The 20,073-nt window shown below is 39.4% G+C and overlaps 1 protein-coding gene across 1 annotated transcript; it reads right to left on the reverse strand.

Moving 5' to 3' along the window:
- Window positions 1-284: 284 nt before the first annotated feature.
- LOC124113380 lies at window positions 285-17,382 on the reverse strand. The gene is made up of 6 exons (XM_046473684.2): window positions 17,232-17,382; window positions 13,947-14,143; window positions 13,420-13,601; window positions 11,495-11,589; window positions 10,652-10,778; window positions 285-6,973 (listed from the first exon to the last, which is right to left on the reverse strand). Exons 1-6 carry the CDS (start codon window positions 17,369-17,371, stop codon window positions 6,911-6,913), a joined length of 804 nt encoding a protein of 267 aa, XP_046329640.1. The 5' UTR covers window positions 17,372-17,382; the 3' UTR covers window positions 285-6,910.
- Window positions 17,383-20,073: the final 2,691 nt, after the last annotated feature.

The raw sequence follows: 20,073 nt of genomic DNA on the forward strand, positions 1-20,073 counted from the left end.
GCATGTGTTTCTGATGAGTGCCACCAGTGGTGCAGGATACAATCATCTTTTCACGAACAGCTGGTATAATCAATATTTTATAGTGATTCATCAACACATGCTGAAATACAGTCGCAAAAGTGGAAAATATTCTGCTTTTAGCAGAGATTTTTTGAGGCTCTGTAAAGCATTTTGTCACTTTTATTCACAAACCCAATCCCCTTGACAAGAGATGAATAGGTGACATTTACACCATGATCACTCTGATGATGCAAGTTGAGCCAAAATAACAACAAAACATTTGCGCATAAGAATGATTTATTTACAAAATCATGAAAATATAACCAGTTTAATACAAAGTGATATAGAAAAAGATGTCATTGACACAAGTAAACATCGATACCCTTCTGAATCCTGTGCAAACACAAACACTGCAAGCTGGTGTAGTGTGGGATTATCATAAAGTTCAAAGTAAACTGCTACATTCAAAAGTTACATGGACTTCACCACACCCACTGAATAATGAAGGGTAATGTGTGGCAGGTTATATATTACTTAGTAAAAGGATCTGCTGAATTTCACAAATGTTAACAAAATAATTATTCAGTGATAAAAAAACAAACCAAAAGTGCTTGGCATGGAAAGGGAGATAACTCTTTCATTTGGCAATCAGACACCCTCAACAGCACATTGAACGTTTCAGTTCTCTCAACAATTTATAGACACAACATACACTTTTTTACAATCAAGCTTTATTCTGACCAATTAAAAAAACCTTCACATATAATATAACAGCTAAGAAGGTGAACAGCTGGACTTGTTTACAGGGCATACCAAGACATACACAAGCCTTACATTAGATAAATTACAAATAGCAGTATAGACTGTAAACTTCGCAACAATCCCTCATACCATGGACATCCACACACTCCAACTGCATCTAGATATAAATTAAACACATTTCAAATCAAACATTTGTACAAATATTGTTTAATTACTTGTTGAATGGATATCATGTCAACGTATAAGCTCTAGGTATGTAAAGTCAAACTTTTAAAAGACAACAGATAGTAAGCTGTAGCTAATTCAAAAACAAATTTAAATGGGTCAATTTACATTTTTTGGAATATAAGCCCTTTTGAAACAGAATCCATTGTAGTTTTGGAACCAATCTCATTGAAAAAAGATCTTTTCCATGAAGTGGTATCATATCAAAGTAAAAGATCTGAATTCAATGAGATTGTGTTTTTAAGTAATGTAGTTTTACCCTTTATTTCTCAGACTTTCTTCCCCTGACTAACACCACCACCACCAATAATGTCATTAGGCTCCATCATCATGATCATGTCAGGAATATGTTATTGTTACAAAAACTACAGTCATATTTGAAGTTTCGCTCGTCAGATACAAGAACTATTCACTCGTTTCACAAAATTGGTATTACACAGGAGCTTATTTAGTATTCTATTTATTATTTGCTGTTTATAACTTTTTTTAAAACACTTCACTGTCATGTGTAAATAGGCGGACATCTCGCAATCCAGAACACAATCAAATTGAGTTTAACAGAATAATACTTCAAACACATTAAAAGTTGACACATATTAATACAATGCCATACAACGGTCACTTTTAAAATGAAGGAATCCATTCCACAATGGTAACGTAGCACGAAGGTGATTGTAACTCCCATACTTTAACATAAAGAACAAACAATTTATTTATTATCAGGTGAAATCATCTGGTTAATGTCATTTAAGTGTACATTAAAATATGCAAAATTCTTTAAAAGAATGCATTGACTTGTTTCTGTTACCCAGGTAACTAGTAGCTTTGGCTTCCATAGTCTATGACTGTAAACTTTTTCCACATATTTAGCGTCATCATTCAGCCGTGGGATGTGCAGCATGAATCAACTATTTCAGTCATCATACATTCAATTTCATTTAGTCAACAATCATTCATTTCCGCAGGGGGGGGGGAGAAGAGAGATGATTTCACTGCATTGTTGGGTGATATCACTGCATTGTTGGATGATATCACTGCATTGTTGGATGATATCATCCACTGTTGGATGATGTATGTCACTGCATTGTGACTATGTCGGTCACTGATGAGAAGACCATGTGAAAATCAGACATAGCCCAAACATCATAAACAAAACATATCTCCACGTTTCCCATGCCTACATAATTGCTAGAAATAAATTATGACATAATTAAACATAATCTTTGTTTATTTGATGTTTTACACCAAAGTTAGCAATAATGTAGGTACATTGCATTGGCCTGTAAATAATCCAATCTGGACCAGGCGCACCAGAGTCTGATGCATGTGTCCCATCTTCAATCTTCTTTCTATGCAAATTCAATATTCAATGAACATATAAAAAACATACACTTAAAAGCATACTTTAAAAGATAATGTGTAACATAAAACATGTCAAATATACTCCACAGAATATAAACTACCTACATTAACTAAAACGAATACTGTTTTCATATACAGAAATGATCCTATATTAAGCCATGATAATCAATCAGCACTTCCTTCCAGGGGTATCTTACACACCAAAAGTCTTATTTCAATTTCCATTGACTGCATCCTGAAGTATGACAAATGCTTTACAATCTGCTATGTACAGTGGAACTCTGTTAATGCAAACCCAAGAAGGGCAGCAGGAATACAGTCATACATAATCAAAGGGACATTACTCTGTATCCAGGATTCCTAAATCCAAACAAGACAAACAGTGACCAGGGCTCACTAAAACCCCCGTCTTCGTCTCCCAACATATTTCTAATTGCAAAACCTGAAAAAAAATCATATGTGTTTCAGAAAATAAACTTTTCTAGTTATAGGTTGCACAAATGTTTCAGTAAAAACTTTCTAGCTAAAAAATGAAAAATAGCTGTATTTGACCAGAAAATCCAAACATTGAAAACAAAACCTGCAATGCACCTCTCCTATTGTTATAGAAACTGTAACCCCAATTGGAAAAGAATCCATGAAGTAGCTTTCAAGTTATAGATCGTACAAATGTTTTAAGTAAAAACAGTCCAAGTAAAAAAATGAAATAAAGTTGGGGGGTTTTCTCAGAAAATCCAAATACTGAAATCAAACTTCGCACTGCACGTCTCCTATAGATATAAAAAGTGTCCACCAAATTTGAAAAGAATCTATTAAGTAGTTTTCAAGTTATAGGTCACACACACAAAAATGTCCTCGGAAGGACATGAAGGACAGAATTCCTTGGTAAAACTATATACCCCTGCCCTATTAGGTTGTGGGTATAATATATGTTAATCTTGGACTATGTCATGAAGATTAACAGGGATTCACTTAACTATGACATATTGTCCCCATCTGAATAAAGTGTACAGTTACACTGTAGCAGGATACATAAACTTGCAAATACATAAACAGGTTCGGCTCGACGTCTTTATATTTCTTGGTAAGCAGATATTTATGTGAAAAATCCTGGCTGGGAGGGAAACAGACAATAAGAAAACACATTTCAGATTATTATGTTGGTTCTTGAGAAGTAGTCTGAATATACTGCTGTGAAAGTTAAGCCTGTCACATCAGTCTTGCAGTTTAACCTACTGTGGGCCCTATGCTCCTGTGGTGACAATGCACTCAGCATGTTCAGCAAAATATAACAGTGCTTTTCAGATTAATTTTTCCGTAAATCACATAAAAAGGTCTTGCCTTAATATTCAAACTCAAATATGTCAGTGCTGAAAATATTACTTCATAATCAAACACACGAAAAGATCTATATCAGGCAAGCATAGCAAAATAGAGATCATTAAACCCTCTGCATCATCCGCGTCAACTTCATCCTACAATGTCACTTAGCCATGTAAAGTTTGATACAACAATCTGTTTCTGGGTCAGACTGAGCCTGCTGGGCGGAATTGATCACAATCAGCAGTAAATCATTAATTGTGATAGTTTTTGGTTGTTTTGTTTGTTTGGGGGGGGGGGGGGAAGGTAAAGGTGGACATGGTAGATGAGACTCAATGACTCAATGATTTTTATCCCCAAACCACCCACACTGAATTGAAGGCCACAAGCTTTGTAAACCAATGAACAAATATAATGCCTATCAGTAGCAATGGAATTACTCGAACATTAGAACAGAATCTGCATAACACACAGAGAGGATTTCATGGTGAAAAACATGAATAGGAACAAACATGACAATGATTTTAATGTCTGTATGACAAACAAACTTTCCTGAGATAATATACCTGGTACCAAAAATATTTTTTTAAATTCTCAAGATGTCAAAACTCTTTAGTGTTGTGACTGCCTATAACACATTGAAAAAAACACACTTTAATTAGTAAAATAATGTTTCTATCATGAAATCTGATCTGTTATTTCATATGGCAGTCAAAGTGCTAACGGAACTGTCAACTTAGATATATCAACACACACGGTCACTAGTCCGTTAGTCTGAGACTAATGAACCCCAAAAGGGACTTGTTTTTCCCCAAATCTAGCTATTTTATAGTTGGATATGTATCAAAATCCATTTGTCATATGTTCATTTACTATGCCTAATGCACGATTAACATGAACAATAGCGAAAGCCAGCTATGCTACTAATGTGTAGGAAACAAACTCATTCACTTAATTCCTATGTTTTTCCCGTGCCTAACTTGCTGTCCTGTATTGACCATAGATTCATGAAATTATGAAAATATTTTCAGAATCTCAATGCACACAGTGATATAAAGGCACATAAGTGAGGGAGTATTTACAACACATACACAACAGTTCTCAAATACACTGCAAATTTCAGATTTTATCACCAACATCTTGGAAGACATGAATGTGGACAGGGCTTTGTCCCTTATTTACAAGTATTTCATCCTTATCCCCATGTCAGATATTACAGGTCTGGTCATCTTACAAGTGTCATAAACTAACTTGTCACCAAATGTCTGAAGAATTTAGAAAAACTATAGCATTAATTCCATACACCTTGTCATAAATAGGCCTGAAGTAGCTAACATCTTGTACACCAACGCCTGGGCAAACCAATACTCAACAGTCTAAAAGGAAAATGAACATCAGGATTATCAGTGTCACCAAGTGGTTTGTCCTGTAGTATTTACCATAGGCACACAACAGGGGCAGTGGTATGTGTTTGTGGAACTGAAGTGTATTCTCTACAGGGGCAGTGGTATGTATTTGTTGAACTTAAGTGTATTCTCTACAGGGGCAGTGGTATGTATTTGTTGAACTTAAGTGTATTCTCTACAGGGGCAGTGGTATGTATTTGTTGAACTTAAGTGTATTCTCTACAGGGGCAGTGGTATGTATTTGTTGAACTTAAGTGTATTCTCTACAGGGGCAGTGGTATGTATTTGTTGAACTGAAGTGTATGCTCCACAGGGGCAGTGGTATGTGTTTGTGGAACTTAAGTGTATTCTCCACAGGGGCAGTGGTATGTGTTTGTGGAACCGAAGTGTATTCTCTACAGGGGCAGTGGTATGTGTTTGTGTAACTGAAGTGTATTCTCCACAGGGGCAGTGGTATGTGTTTGTGGAACTGAAGTGTATTCTCTACAGGGTCAGTGGTATGTGTTTGTGGAACTGAAGTGTATTCTCTACAGGGTCAGTGGTATGTGTTTGTGGAACTGAAGTGTATTCTCTACAGGGTCAGTGGTATGTGTTTGTGTAACTGAAGTGTATTCTCCACAGGGGCAGTGGTATGTGTTTGTGGAACTGAAGTGTATTCACTACAGGGTCAGTGGTATGTGTTTGTGGAACTGAAGTGTATTCTCTACAGGGGCAGTGGTATGTGTTTGTGTAACTGAAGTGTATTCTCCACAGGGGCAGTGGTATGTGTTTGTGGAACTTAAGTGTATTCACTACAGGGTCAGTGGTATGTGTTTGTGGAACTGAAGTGTATTCTCCACAGGGGCAGTGGTATGTGTTTGTGTAACTGAAGTGTATTCACTACAGGGGCAGTGGTATGTGTTTGTGGAACTGAAGTGTATTCTCTACAGAGTCAGTGGTATGTGTTTGTGGAACTTAAGTGTATTCTCTACAGGGGCAGTGGTATGTGTTTGTGGAACTGAAGTGTATTCACTACAGGGTCAGTGGTATGTGTTTGTGGAACTTAAGTGTATTCTCTACAGGGTCAGTGGTATGTGTTTGTGGAACTGAAGTGTATTCTCTACAGGGGCAGTGGTATGTATTTGTGGAACTTAAGTGTATTCTCTACAGGGGCAGTGGTATGTATTTGTGGAACTTAAGTGTATTCACTACAGGGGCAGTGGTATGTGTTTGTGGAACTGAAGTGTATTCACTACAGGGGCAGTGGTATGTGTTTGTGGAACTGAAGTGTATTCACTACAGGGTCAGTGGTATGTGTTTGTGGAACTGAAGTGTATTCTCTACAGGGGCAGTGGTATGTATTTGTGGAACTTAAGTGTATTCTCTACAGGGGCAGTGGTATGTATTTGTGGAACTTAAGTGTATTCTCTACAGGGGCAGTGGTATGTATTTGTTGAACTGAAGTGTATTCTCTACAGGGTCAGTGGTATGTGTTTGTGGAACTGAAGTGTATTCACTACAGGGTCAGTGGTATGTGTTTGTGGAACTGAAGTGTATTCTCCACAGGGGCAGTGGTATGTGTTTGTGGAACTGAAGTGTATTCTCCACAGGGGCAGTGGTATGTGTTTGTGTAACTGAAGTGTATTATCTTCCAACAGATTTGTACATATTGCTGTTTGGAGATTGATTCGTCTTATCACAGAATGTCACTGGGTGAGATTTTAGCAGAATAACTTCTCATAGATATAATATTCTGCTTCCTGTTATACCATAATCTTCCTGTCAAATGACCATCTTGCTTGAGCATCTTCTTGACAGGCCAACATCACTTTTCTTTCACAAAACAGGCAGCATTCTCAAATACTCTCATACGATGAAGATTCGACTTGACCGCAGCGGAATGTAAATAAAAACCCATCCTGAAACAAAAGAAGCAAGTTATTTCTCTGAAAATATGACACAATCTGATAGCTGGATCAATTTCCTTATTTCATAAATATGTAGCGGACATAGAATTCTCATGATGGGATTCGAAACCCGGCCCGTCTGATCTGAGGTCAGACGCCATGTCCACGTGACCAAAGTGTCAACAAGCTGACTAGGTAAGGATCTCATCTGTGGGATGACTCCACACCCTGCTACATACTCCACTGTCAACAGAAGGCACGTCCCGGACCCAATAGTAGGGTATTGAAACTTATTTTGCTCCAATCTAATGTGTACGTGCGCAGCCCCACGTTCATGGCCAATGTAGAGGCCATAAAATTTCCCAGTCCCGTGATAGGATTTGAACCACGGACCTTCTCATCCGAGGTCGGACACCTTGTCCACATGACAAAGAAGGTTAACCCCATCAGCAAGCTGACAAGGTGAGGATGTCATTTGTGGGATGACTCCATGATCTGCTACAAATGTCACACTTAAAATCATTGGGTGAGACTTATTTTTTATTTTATTCTGTCAGCCCTAAAATTATGCTTATTAAAAAAAACACCCTACCTTTTCATCCTGACAAATTGTACAGTAGGTTTAATAGCAAGGTGAAGGAGACAACCCAACAAGCACTGCTCACATGGCAACGTAGTTCGATAATGTTTGAAGAAGAAAAGAATATCTGAAATATCTTATTTATTTTCTGTATGTTCATCATAACATTCCGAAATAAGGATTTGACCTTGGAATGATCTGTGAACAAGGAAACAAAACAACACTTGACTTATATTTGGATGTCAAATCATGACTTCAAAAATCATGCCAATGTCACAACTACAACTGGACTTGATACTAGTAATCCGGTCTTCACAAACCCTGCCAGCCTTAACAAATTATGGGACAGGAAGTAATTTTGTAAATTTTGCATTTAATTGTTTAATGTGTATATACTTATCCTATCTCACTCGATGCATTTTTTTCAACATGCTTGAACAGTTTCCACCTTTCTAAGAAATCATCTGAACACATCCCAGTTTCACCATGGTTACCACCCAAACAAAGGGTCATGCACTGTAATCCCGTGATTAGCGACCTACACAACTTGATCATGTGAACACTACTGCCACATCATTCTCTTTCTTACAGCTAAAAGGCTAGTTTCTGTGATGCCGGGATTTGAGGGCAAATAGTGTGTGTGATAAAGATAGGTACATATCCTATCTCCCACTATGCATATATCCCAAGGTTGGATGATGGGATGCAAATGCCCCAGCCAGTAGTAGACTTCAACCGTGAGACATACACGAGACAGTGAGTCACAGAAACAGTGGGAAGCCACGACCATATATGACTTCCAGAAGCACCCATCCATTATGGCGGAGAGCCTTGGGATGCAGTTGCTGTGCAAGGCCATGGAAGAGGCAGCGGCTTGAGTCTCATGTGGTTTGGATGTTACAGGGGGTGGCAATACAGAGAAGGTGTAGGCCAGTAGGATCTTCGAACGAAGCCAAAGGAGACTGTAGTATGGGAGACTTCCATTGTAGCCACCGTAGAAATAGTCTCTTCCGGGATTGCAAAAGTGGTCTCGCAGCCTCAATGTAGATTCAGAGTGCTTGAACCGGACAAAGAGATATCTTCAGGGTCCTCAGGGCTCGAGATGGCTGCCAGCAATGGGATGGTAAACAGCCGATATGGTTGTCCTGGAAGCTGATTTTTCACGAAAAAAATCCCAACAAATGCCCAGAATAATCTTCACATTCTGTAACCTCTCAAACTGGACCCTGTTTAACATCCAGAGCAGGGATTTCGCTAATCTGTGCAGCAGTAGCAAGGGCGAAGAAGAAAGACAGTCTTGAAGGTGATCGACTCAAAATCCTTGTCAGCAAGCGCTTCATATATACTCAGCCAAAGTCAAATGACTGAGAATGACGTTGAGATCCCAAGTTGGCAAGTTGAAATGGGATGGCTGGTCGGCTAACATGTAGAACCGAATGAGGGACTGTAGCTCAGCAACCAGAGAAATCTTCCATCTGGTTGTAGTAGCTATGCCGGAGTTGATCGCAGCAAGATAGGTGGCCAATGTGGAACCCTTAAACTTCAATTGGATGGACCAATTGGCTGCAAAGAGACTGAATCTTCTGCCTACCGGAGAGTCTATGATGGGTACATCTGGAGACATATGTTCCCCGTTGTCCTGAAGTTGATGTATGTCATATGGAGGCAATGTTGCCTGCATTGGCAGAATTGCTGCCATCCTTTGAGATGGAGAATGAATGACATCACACTGGGCAGAATAAAACTGGGGACATCGTCACTCTCTCTTCTGCTGCTCCTCTAGATGCAGTCAAAGGAGATCGACAGTCACATGTCATGTCCTGCTCGATCCCTTGCATCTGGTTTGCAAAGAGAAACCGAGCTGACCTAGGATGCTGGTACAAGTGCACCTTAAAGGGATCTTCACACTGACATTGTTGGAAACGTCGAGTGTGAAGGTCTGTGGCCGGTCTTGCATGATTGGAGAGAAGGTGCAAGATGGTCGCGATCATATCCTGAATTATGACAAGATCCTCAAATTAAAGCCTGTTCATGAAACTTAGCGTGGAACACCAAAGTTGAAATGGCCTCAGTTGTCAAGAAGATAGTGGTAATGAAAGGGAGCGTCTGCCTAACACACAAGCAGTGACAGACGTTCAAGGAGTGATAAGAGGGTCAACCAGAAGTAGTTGAAGCAGGCTTGGATGATTCAACGGAAGAGGGAAACTTGTGAACATCCGATGTAAATGGTTGTTCCAACGGAGGCACAGACGCATCAGGAACGGACTGTTTAACCAGCACGGAAAGGGAATTCTTCTGAAAGAAAACTTTAAGAAAAGCTGTCATCGGCCACTGATAAAGCAGGCAAGATGGATTCCAGAGGTGGTTTGACAAAGTGGAGACAGCCGGTTTGGTTGAGTTCTTAGGCGAAGATGGCCCATGTTCCAAGTCCCTAAATTTCAAGCGCCGGTCAATTTCCTGTCTGTGGCACTGGTGTAGATAACCATTGAAGAGTTCTTCCGTAAGATGGGCACACAGGAGCGCTTGTCAGTTCTGCCACGGCATGACAGTCACAGCATAATTTCTGAAGGTCCGAAGTAGAAAAGATATTTCTACACTCAAGACAGGCCGGGCAATGTTTCTTAGCTGTACTCAACTTCCTTCAAACATTAACATAAAGTCCGCAAGACGTTGGTGGTTAATACAACAACAACAACAACAACAACAAAATGTATTCTCTGAACACTCACAGCACATCTCCACAGTGTGACAATGAGAAAGAGAATGGTATGGCAGGGGTAATCACGTGATCAGGTCGTGTAGGTCGCCAAGCACGGGGTTACAGTGCGTGATCAATTTGTTTGGGTGTTGACCATGGTGATGCTCGGATGTTTTCAGGTGATTTGTTTTTAGAAGCTATTTATTTATTAACATGTTGAATTCTAAAGATCACAACATTTTTCTTGACTCGGTGATGTCAACATGGTGACTTGTACATTAACCGGAGTATATTTGAATTATCTTTGAAAGCTGTTACAATTCAATGGCGTACAGAGTGTAAAAAAATATCTTAAGTCCTAAACAAGATGAAGGATTATTTACAGCAGGGTAAATCTCTGCTAATAACTTACAGCAATATACACCGGCAGATCTGTCCAAAACTCGAGGTTTGGCACCGCCTCCTTCCCTCGGGCCCCACGACAGGCAATATTCCACATGGCACCAAACACAAAGTAGGAAACCATAAACACGAGGAATCTGAAATGATATCAATGTGAGTGAGTGAGTGAGTGAGTGAGTGAGTGAGTGAGTGAGTGAGTGCCTTTACGCCGCTTTTTGCAATATTTCAGCAATATTTCAGCAATATCATGTGCAGGGGACACTGGAAAATGGGCTTCACACAATGTACAATGTGCCCATGTGGGGAATCGAACCCGGGTCTTAGGCGTGACAACCCGATGCTTTAACCACTAGGCTACCCCACCGCCCCTGATATCAATTTAAACATCAGCATATCAGTTATATATTTGCATTTCAGTAAACAGTTCAATGGAACGAAATCTATTTTAATTTTCTGTTTGATGACGTTGGCTGTGTGACTATTTCTTGATCATTTTTATGGTACATTCTAAAATAATTCATGTTCACATGGAAAACATGAAAGCCATGGATTGATATGCAATCAACTGCACTGGCCTATACAAGCTGTCAGAACAAAACAGTCCATGACCCTCTTCCACAAAATGATTATCACCATGGTCACAAGACTCACAACTAACAAAACCTCCACATATTATGGTGTTATGATCATTTTGGGAAATGGTATTGTGGAAATCTATGTTGCCATAATTACAAAAACAGAAGACAGAAATGAAATTGATAAAGCTCTACCATGAACTGTCTATAAGCATGACAAGGAAATCATAAGATGCTTATTATCCTATGACAAAATGGTCAAGAGATCCACAGCTTACATTATAACCAAGACCGACCCGGCGCTCATTTGGTTTGTGACTGTTGCAGGAATACTTCTGAGACATGCTCCAGCAAAATCAAATGTAACGTTGTACTGCCAAAGAAACAATTCACATGATCAAGGTTATTTCATTCAATAAAAAGCGAGTGAGTTGAAATGATCCCCACTTTTAACATGTTTAACAATATTAGTAAAATCTAAATATTTTTTTGCATTTGTACACTTATCCTGCATTACTCATGTTACTCATTACTACATCATAATTCATATAAATTCTAACTTGTGCTAAGCTGTGTTTGCAAAAACATTTAGTTGTACAAGTCAGAGAGTTCTATGGATATACAACTTTTTTATCATATTGAATGCGATGTTTAATTTTAGTTAACTTCATTTGCTTAATATCAATGTTATTACAGTGAACTATGTTTAAAATGAACACTCTTATAACTAACTACAGTCAAGTCTCATTAATCCGGCAATCAGCTATATCTGACACAAATGATGGGAACCGATTGAATCAGTTCTAAATAGATTGGTCTCCAGCGATAGAAACTAACAGTTTTAGTCCACTAGTCCTTATAATGATTACATATAGTAAGACCCTTAAAAAGGGATACCTTAACTATTCGGCAGTTTGGCAAGGACTACAGGACTAGTGCCAATTTCTAACGCTGGACTCTTGCACTCCGACACATGTCAGAACGACCTTTAGGAACTTTGACCGACCAATGAAATGACTAACAGGAAGTCAACATGAGCCACTAAAATGTGAAGCTTTCTTGAGCTTGCGGGCACTAGTTTCAAACTGGCGACTTCCATTCCAGACTTTCGCTTCTTAACATACAGTAAACTATGTTTATAACAAACACACTTATAACAAACTGAGGGATATAACAAACTGTTTTTTTGCCTCGTCCATTTGCTGTTATTATGCTGTACATGTGCTTATAACGAACTACAGTTATTACAAACTAGATTTAGTGGTCCCTTTAAGTTTGTTATAACCATTGTTTACTGTATTTTGATTCAGTCATACAGCTCATAACTGTAGATTTGTGTTAAGCTTTAGAGCTTGCATGATTAGAGTGAGTGCGTGTGGTTTTACGCCGCTTTTTGCAATATTCCAGCAATATCACGGCGGGAGACACCAGAAATGGGCTTCACACATTGTACCCATGTCGGGAATTGAACCCGGGGGTCTTCGGCGTGGCGGGCGAACGCTTTAACCACTAGGCTACCCGACCGCCCCTGCATGAATAGAAAACATATTCCGTTCACAATATAACATAACAACATGAATATTTTATTATTCGTGTTTGTATTATCTATCATGTAGCTGTTCAGTTTTCGATCACGAACGTTGATACTACTTAATTTTGTTTATCCGACATACTCAATAATCTGACATAATCATAGGCAACCAACCATGTTGATTAACAGGACTTGACTGTATATGTATCATACCCCAGACACACACATACAGCCGCAATGAAAACATTACGGAATACATATACTGATATCGAGCTCTTTTTCAAAACAAACAGAGAGTTAAGTCTTTGAAAGGCATTTAGAAGCGATACACATAGGAAGGAGAACTTATGGATGTCAACTTCTTTGTTATGAGGAAGCCAAACCTTTCCTTTTGTCCATTACTAATCTCCTATCAGCACCAATTATCTGTTGGCTTCCCTTGTTAAGTTTCCACCTATGTTATCTTATTAATTTTTGTTGTTCTTACAGGCACATATATCTGTTCTCTGCTTCATAGCATTTATTCACCTGATGGAGTAAGTATAAACTCCGAAACGTTGTGTTCCTCGATCATAATAAAGAAGTTGACATCCATAAATTGTTGATAATATTATACCATGGGGATCATTTGGAGATTTGATTGTGTGTATATTCACTTCCAGTATAACCTACCAGGCATTTCTCAGCAATGAACTTAATTTCAGGTTCATATGGAACCTTCTGTTGGCCTGCACCTGCTGGCCAAGGCTTCTGTAAATTGCATCGGAAATTGATGGTGGTATTCAGCTTACAGGTACTGTTATTGCGGGTAAAGTCATCACCGAGAGGGAAGTTGGTCCTGAACCCAAGAGAAGCTGAGAACCAAACACAAGCAAGTGAGCTGAACATCTATCAAACATCTACACAGCTTTGTCCAGAATTTCATTTGTATCCCTGAGTGTCAGCTAAAAAAATAAATCAAAACGGACTGCTGACAACTATGGAGGATGCGACAAATTGCACTACTGACAAAGATAATATTTTGGCTAAAGATTAAAAGTTATTTGGCTGTATTTCACTTTAGGTACAGACAATGAAATAAGACCTCTGTATTGTGTATGAACTGATGACATTGTCTTGATGAATGACCTGAATAACAGTAAATGGTCACACTTGCAGCGGCAGTAACTGGCACGAGTTAAGTTTCAGGTCATACTCACGGTCTGGTAATGTTGTGAATGGTGTCGTTGAGAAACCAGCCAATTTGTAGTCATTGCCGACACTGACTTGACAAACACTAGCATCTTGACAACTTGTGCTTCCTGTCAAGGGTTGGCAGAATGACATTTCACTCACACAGTCCACTACAGTTCCATTTGACACGCATTTTGTCCCATTGCTGCTGAATTTCCATGAACTGAAAACACAAGCAAGTCCAAACCTTCAGCATGTTCAGTGAAAGAGTGAGTGAGTTGGGTTTAACACCGCTTTTTACATTATTCCAGTCATATCACGGCGTGTCAGCTTAATGTGGGAGGAAAGCCCGAAGTGATGCAGGTCTCGGATGTTTACCACTTCAAGGAAACCCACGAGCACGGGTATGGTGCTGACAAACCTAGAAACATAATCGGGACAACCGGGAATCGAACCCACAATCATAGATTTCTGGCGTGCCCAAGGGACGCAACTCTGCACAGCGAATCGCAGCGCCTTAGACGACTGGGCCACCCGTGCCCCCTGTTCAGTGATCAGTGATAGAACACTACTTGCCAAAGATGTCCAACAGGATTACCTCTATTGGTATAAAAAAATATCATCTGTCTTTTTGAGTGTTAAACTAAAATTGAACATACTATGACATATCATTCATACCAGTTTCATTTTATGGTATTTAATATATATATTCATACTGTTCGTTTATCTTTGTTTAACGATGCACTCAGCAATATTCCAGCTATATGACCGTGGTCTGTATAATAATCCAGTCTGGACCAGACAATCCAGTGATTGACATCATGAGCATCGATCCATTGGGATACAATGTTTTCATACACTGACTGTCATATATGGATACATAAACACACAAGGTCTCATATAAAACAACACAAAGTTTGGGAATGTTGTCTGTTTGTGTGGAATCATTTTTAAATGTATTTAAATGCAAGCTTGAAGCTGGGCGGGCTAGACAATGGAGCTTATAATATCGGCCAACACCGACCATAAGTTGGTTGGTTGGTTTGTTGTTTAACGTCACACTCAGCAATACTCCAGCTAAATGACGGCGGTCCGTAGATAATTGAGTCTGGACCAGACAATCCAGTGATATATATTATGAGCATCGATCCACGCAATTGGGATGGATGACATGCATCAACCTAGTCAGCGAGCCTGACCACCCGATCCCGCTAGTCGCCTTTTACGACAAGCATAGTCACCTTTTACGGCAAGCATGGGTTGCTGAAGACCTATTCTACCCGGGAATCTTCACGGGTCCCGACCATAAGAACAAACACAGGTGCTATCATGCATATGATGCATATGAGTGCACATTTACCTAATGATCAGCTCCTGATTACACCACATGTGCACAAACACAATTGAGTCATGAGCTTATGCACAGTAGGGATGACATTCACTTTTTACCTTGATTAAAAAAACATTGATTTAACTCGGGTTACACTTGGTGGATTACTTTCTAAAACATTTATTAAAAGAAGTGAAATAAGTAGCCCAAACTCACAAGTAACTTTAAGGCTTGGCAAGGGGTGTTTGAATGATAAGGGTACCTAACCCTAATGATTGTAAGGGGTAACATTTTGTATCCTCAAATTTACAGCTATTCATCCATGATATTACTGTCAGCAATGAGTAGATATCATATATTAAACATGGAGCAGTACATCCCAATGATTTCGCAGCTGTGAGTAACCAATATCATCGTTGTATATACTAGTGGTGTGACGATGCGGTGATCTAGTATTGTGTCGCCAAACAAGGCCCACTCTAAAATACATTGATTTACAACCCATGTATTGCAATGAGGAAGAGAATTTATGGATGTCAACTTCTTTATTATGAGGAACACAACTTTTAGGAGTATATATTTACTCCTCCATACAAATACAAATCGTATTGCACCCACAGTATCTTCATACATATCATATTGTGACCCCTGGCACCATATCATTAACCTCTAGTATATACCTTCGTATATTGTATACCCATAACCATGATAACAGCTAATCCTAAAGATTGGCCATATCATGTATATAGCTGGTGCCAGTAAACTGCAATGTTGCCAATGTTTCTTTAAGGCCTGGGACAGGTAACTCAGGTTCCTTGGGTTGGTAGGGTATCCACAGGACTACCCGGACCCGTGGATAGTCATGTGATACATTGTTGAATGACGAAAACTCAATATAACTCCATGGTTACACTACAAATAACTTTCTGACTATGCACACATGTTTGAATAAAGATAAAGCTTCCGTCAACCTCAGACAATGCATAACTACATAGATTGTTTTATACGTGTATCTAAATACCTTTTAACAGGGCTCTGGTATACGTGTATCTAAATACCTTTTAACAGGGCTCTGTTAAAACAATTCCCAATCTGACATTTTGTACCCAACTCTTGAGACCAACAGCAGGTACCCGGGTAGGGACGGATAATAGGGTGTCAGGTACCTGGGTAGTAAATTTGGACTTTTCCCAGCCCTAGTTTCTTCCAATGTCATTGGACTGGAGACCAATAAATGTAGGATAGTAAACATGGTAAAAGAGCTGTCTATCATGTGAGCTTTACTTCACTGCTGACATTAATATTTGGCTGCACCAATCAATAATATGCACTCACTTACAGAGTGAGTGAGTTGGGTTTAACGCCGCTTTTAACAGTATTCCAGTCATATCACGACGTGTCAGCTTAATTGTGGGAGGAAAGCCCGAAGTGATGCAGGTCTCAGACGTTTACCACTTCGGTGAAACCCATGAGCACGGGTATGGTGCTAACAAACCTAGAAACATAATAACATAATCGGGGCGAACCGGGATTCGAACCCACAATCATAGGTTTCTGGCGTGCCCAAGGGACGCAACTCTGCACAGCGAATCGCGGCGCCTTAGATGACTGGGCCACCCGTGCCCCCACTCACTTACAGAACAAGTTGAACTACTCCAAATTCTTATAACAACAAGCAGACAAGTATTTCATGTAAAACAACTGAAACTAAATCAAATTGTTTATGGAGATAGCAACACAATCAGTGGTCAGATCTGCTGCACTGGGGTCGTTGTTTCGAGAGTTAGATGAGATATAATGGCCCTCTTGGTGGATATACTGCCTACATATGACCACAATTAATAGGTGAGTTAAGTAAAAAGGCAAAGTGGTAGAACGACTGTTACATCAAAACTTCCGTAATATTCGGACTCTGTAACAGAGAATATCTTGGGAATATCCTGCTGAAAGCAATCGACGTTATGCAAATGTGTTGATTTACCTGGCACCAGTCAAATTTAGCATGTCGTATCCCATTAGGCCTGAGGAACAATCATTTGCATCAACTGAACAAAACAAGCAAACAGAAGATAGAAATAGCAGAAGCCTGCATTCTCGTCTACTTTTCATTTGCACCGCCATGTTTCATCATGTGACAGCTATTTTTAGAATGACCTTATTTTGGTTGCGTTTCAGTCATCAGTTTCCGGTCAGAATGCTCGCGGAAACGACGTTCTTTTTTCTCTTTGGATGTATAAATAAAAACGACAAAAACATTTTACCATATTCATAAGAAATCCCTGCCAAAAGCAGAGTCCATTGTACGATTCTACGACTGTATCATGTGCATGTGTTTATGAATCACTATCAAATATTTGAGTGTTCGCGTAAAGGTGAGCGTCACAAACACACGCAGAAGCAATATTGCAAGTCATTTGCCGACATGACGAAACACGGGAGCATATGGTACAAGTCAAAATAGGGAATCGAACATTATTGGTGTCATTTATGCGTCAAATTTGCAAATTTGACATCATTGGTGTCATTTATGCGTCAAATTTACAAATTTGACATCATTGGTGTCATTTATGCGTCAAATTTGCATATTTGGAAATGCCCTCCACATGTCTACCTTAAAATGGAAGCTTTACTTGTAATTTTATTTTTAAGCCCTGTTGTATTTATGAACCTTGATCAAGCAACTTTGGACCAGTTCTACGCTCTTTGAAATCGTGGTAGAAAGTGCATGTTCGATTGTACCTCAGACGTTGTGGAATGTACACTAAAACCACAAGAGAATTACTGTGAAGCCCATTTCGGGTGTCGCCGTGATATTGCTGGAATATTGCTAAAAGCGGCGTAGAACCCAACTCACTCACTCACTCACAAGAGAATTATATGTCAAGACCGAGTGACTGAGTGCGTAGGATTAATATAACGCCGTTTTGGACAATATTCCAGACTAGTTATATCACGGCATATCAGCTTAATATGGGAGAAAGCTGAAAGATGTTTTATACGTTGGTGAAACCAACGCGAGCACGGGTATATGGTGCTGACAAACTTAGAAACATAATCGGGGCGAGCGGATTCAAACCAACGACTGGGCCACCACGTCTTCTCGAGGCAAGGTTATCCACTAGCCTATATTTAAGCCTATAGTTTCAGGACTTTGAATGAAAGGCTATAGTGGACGCTCTTGCCTCGGGAAGATGGGTCCACTCCTGCCCACTATACATCTAGGGAAAGTTTTTGTTTTCCTCGATCTTCATGGAAATGGTTTTACTGCCAGTCCCAGCGTGTATGGTGTATATGTTGTGTTGACAAAAAGTATATGTTGAAAAGGTCACATATTTATAATTATCACTATCTAAACATTTTTATAAGTTATGTTTAAGTCCCTGAAAGAGAACAAAGGCTTTGCGTGTTTTATTCCCATCCGATATGATCGGAATGGTGTCATCAATTCTTAACCGACCCGTGAAGATCCGGGATAAGAATAGGTCTTCACCAACCCATGCTTGCCATAAAAGGCGACTATGCTTGTCGTAAGAAGCGACTATGCTTGTCGTATGAGGCGACTAACGGGATCGGGTGATCTGGCTCGCTGACTTGGTTGATGCATGTCATCGTATCCCAATTGCGTGGATCGATGCTTATGGTGTCAATCACTGGATTGTCTTGTCCAGACTCGATTAATTACAGACCGCCGTCATATAGCTGCATGGAGTGCGGCGTTTAACAACGAACAAACAAACAAACATTCTTAAACCTCCCTTACTTGCCGTTCTTGTGAGGAATTTAATCTCAGGGCAATGAAAATCAAGCATTATTCAGAAAAGAAATGTCGATTGTTGTGCAATTCCATTTAAGTCTTCAAGTGACCAACCAAATATTCTTATTTTAATACTAGAAATAGCGTCCGATCTAACACATGTATATAGACATTATAAATACTGGAGTCTCCGAATAATGTATCATTTCGCTTTGATAATTACAACAGCGAGTTAGAGGTGTACTTATATATATAAATCTGAACTGATCTGTGTTTTACTTGGAGGTGAGGTGAAATTGGGTTTAACGTCGCGTCCAAGATTATTGCACTTATATAGCGACGTCCATGCACACGTGTGTGTGGCTGCTTGTACTAGTCCGGACTGATGTCGATTTATAGTGCTAGCTCGCTGAGATACCATGTCGCAGTTGAACATGAATATCCCACTCAGACACAGTATACTGACTCCGAGCCGACCAGTCCTTGTTTTAGCCCCTGAATGCCGAGCGCATTAACAACAAGGACCATCGTTTAACGTCTTTTGATGTAACGCGGCAGATACACCAGGTTACTTGGTATTGGTAAGTGTTTGCATTTAAAACAATTCTAAAAAGTTTTGGGATACAAACATATTTTGGGATCAAAACACGTTTGAATTATCTAACAAGGATTAAACATGTTTTAAGAGTAGTTACTTCAGTGCCCACATCTATAATATAGAAAGACAGAATCTAGGGTCATATCCGATGACTAATTATTAGCTGAGATCATGATGAGGCTGAGGTCGAATGAAAACAATTTCAACTCACAATTATTACTTAAAGATACACTGCCTGGCACCATAGCTTCAGTTTTTTTAATTCATTTTCGAAACATTAGTTCTTGAAATGCAAAAGGTAGTTTTCTGAGCTACTTAATAAATGCCATTTTATCAGTATTTTCATTTGGCATTTCACAGACATTGAAAATAAATCACTGTTGTTCCCATTCACTGTGTTAAATTCATTTTCGAAACATTAGTTCTTGAAATGCAAAAGGTAGTTTTCTGAGCTACTTAATAAATGCCATT

This window comes from Haliotis rufescens, unplaced genomic scaffold, assembly GCF_023055435.1.
Source record: "Haliotis rufescens isolate VD_foot unplaced genomic scaffold, xgHalRufe1.0.p SCAF_1, whole genome shotgun sequence".
Lineage (NCBI taxonomy): Eukaryota > Metazoa > Mollusca > Gastropoda > Lepetellida > Haliotidae > Haliotis > Haliotis rufescens.

What these genes read in the sequence shown, in the direction of transcription:
- LOC124113380 (XM_046473684.2), bottom strand. Translation starts at nt 17,371, where the DNA reads ATGGCGGTGCAAATGAAAAGTAGACGAGAATGCAGGCTTCTGCTATTT. An exon ending in ATTCACAACATTACCAGACC is followed by an intron (nt 13,602 to 13,946) that starts GTGAGTATGACC and finishes TTTGGTTCTCAG; the next exon opens with CTTCTCTTGGGTTCAGGACC. An exon ending in TCATTGCTGAGAAATGCCTG is followed by an intron (nt 11,590 to 13,419) that starts GTAGGTTATACT and finishes TTTCTTTGGCAG; the next exon opens with TACAACGTTACATTTGATTT.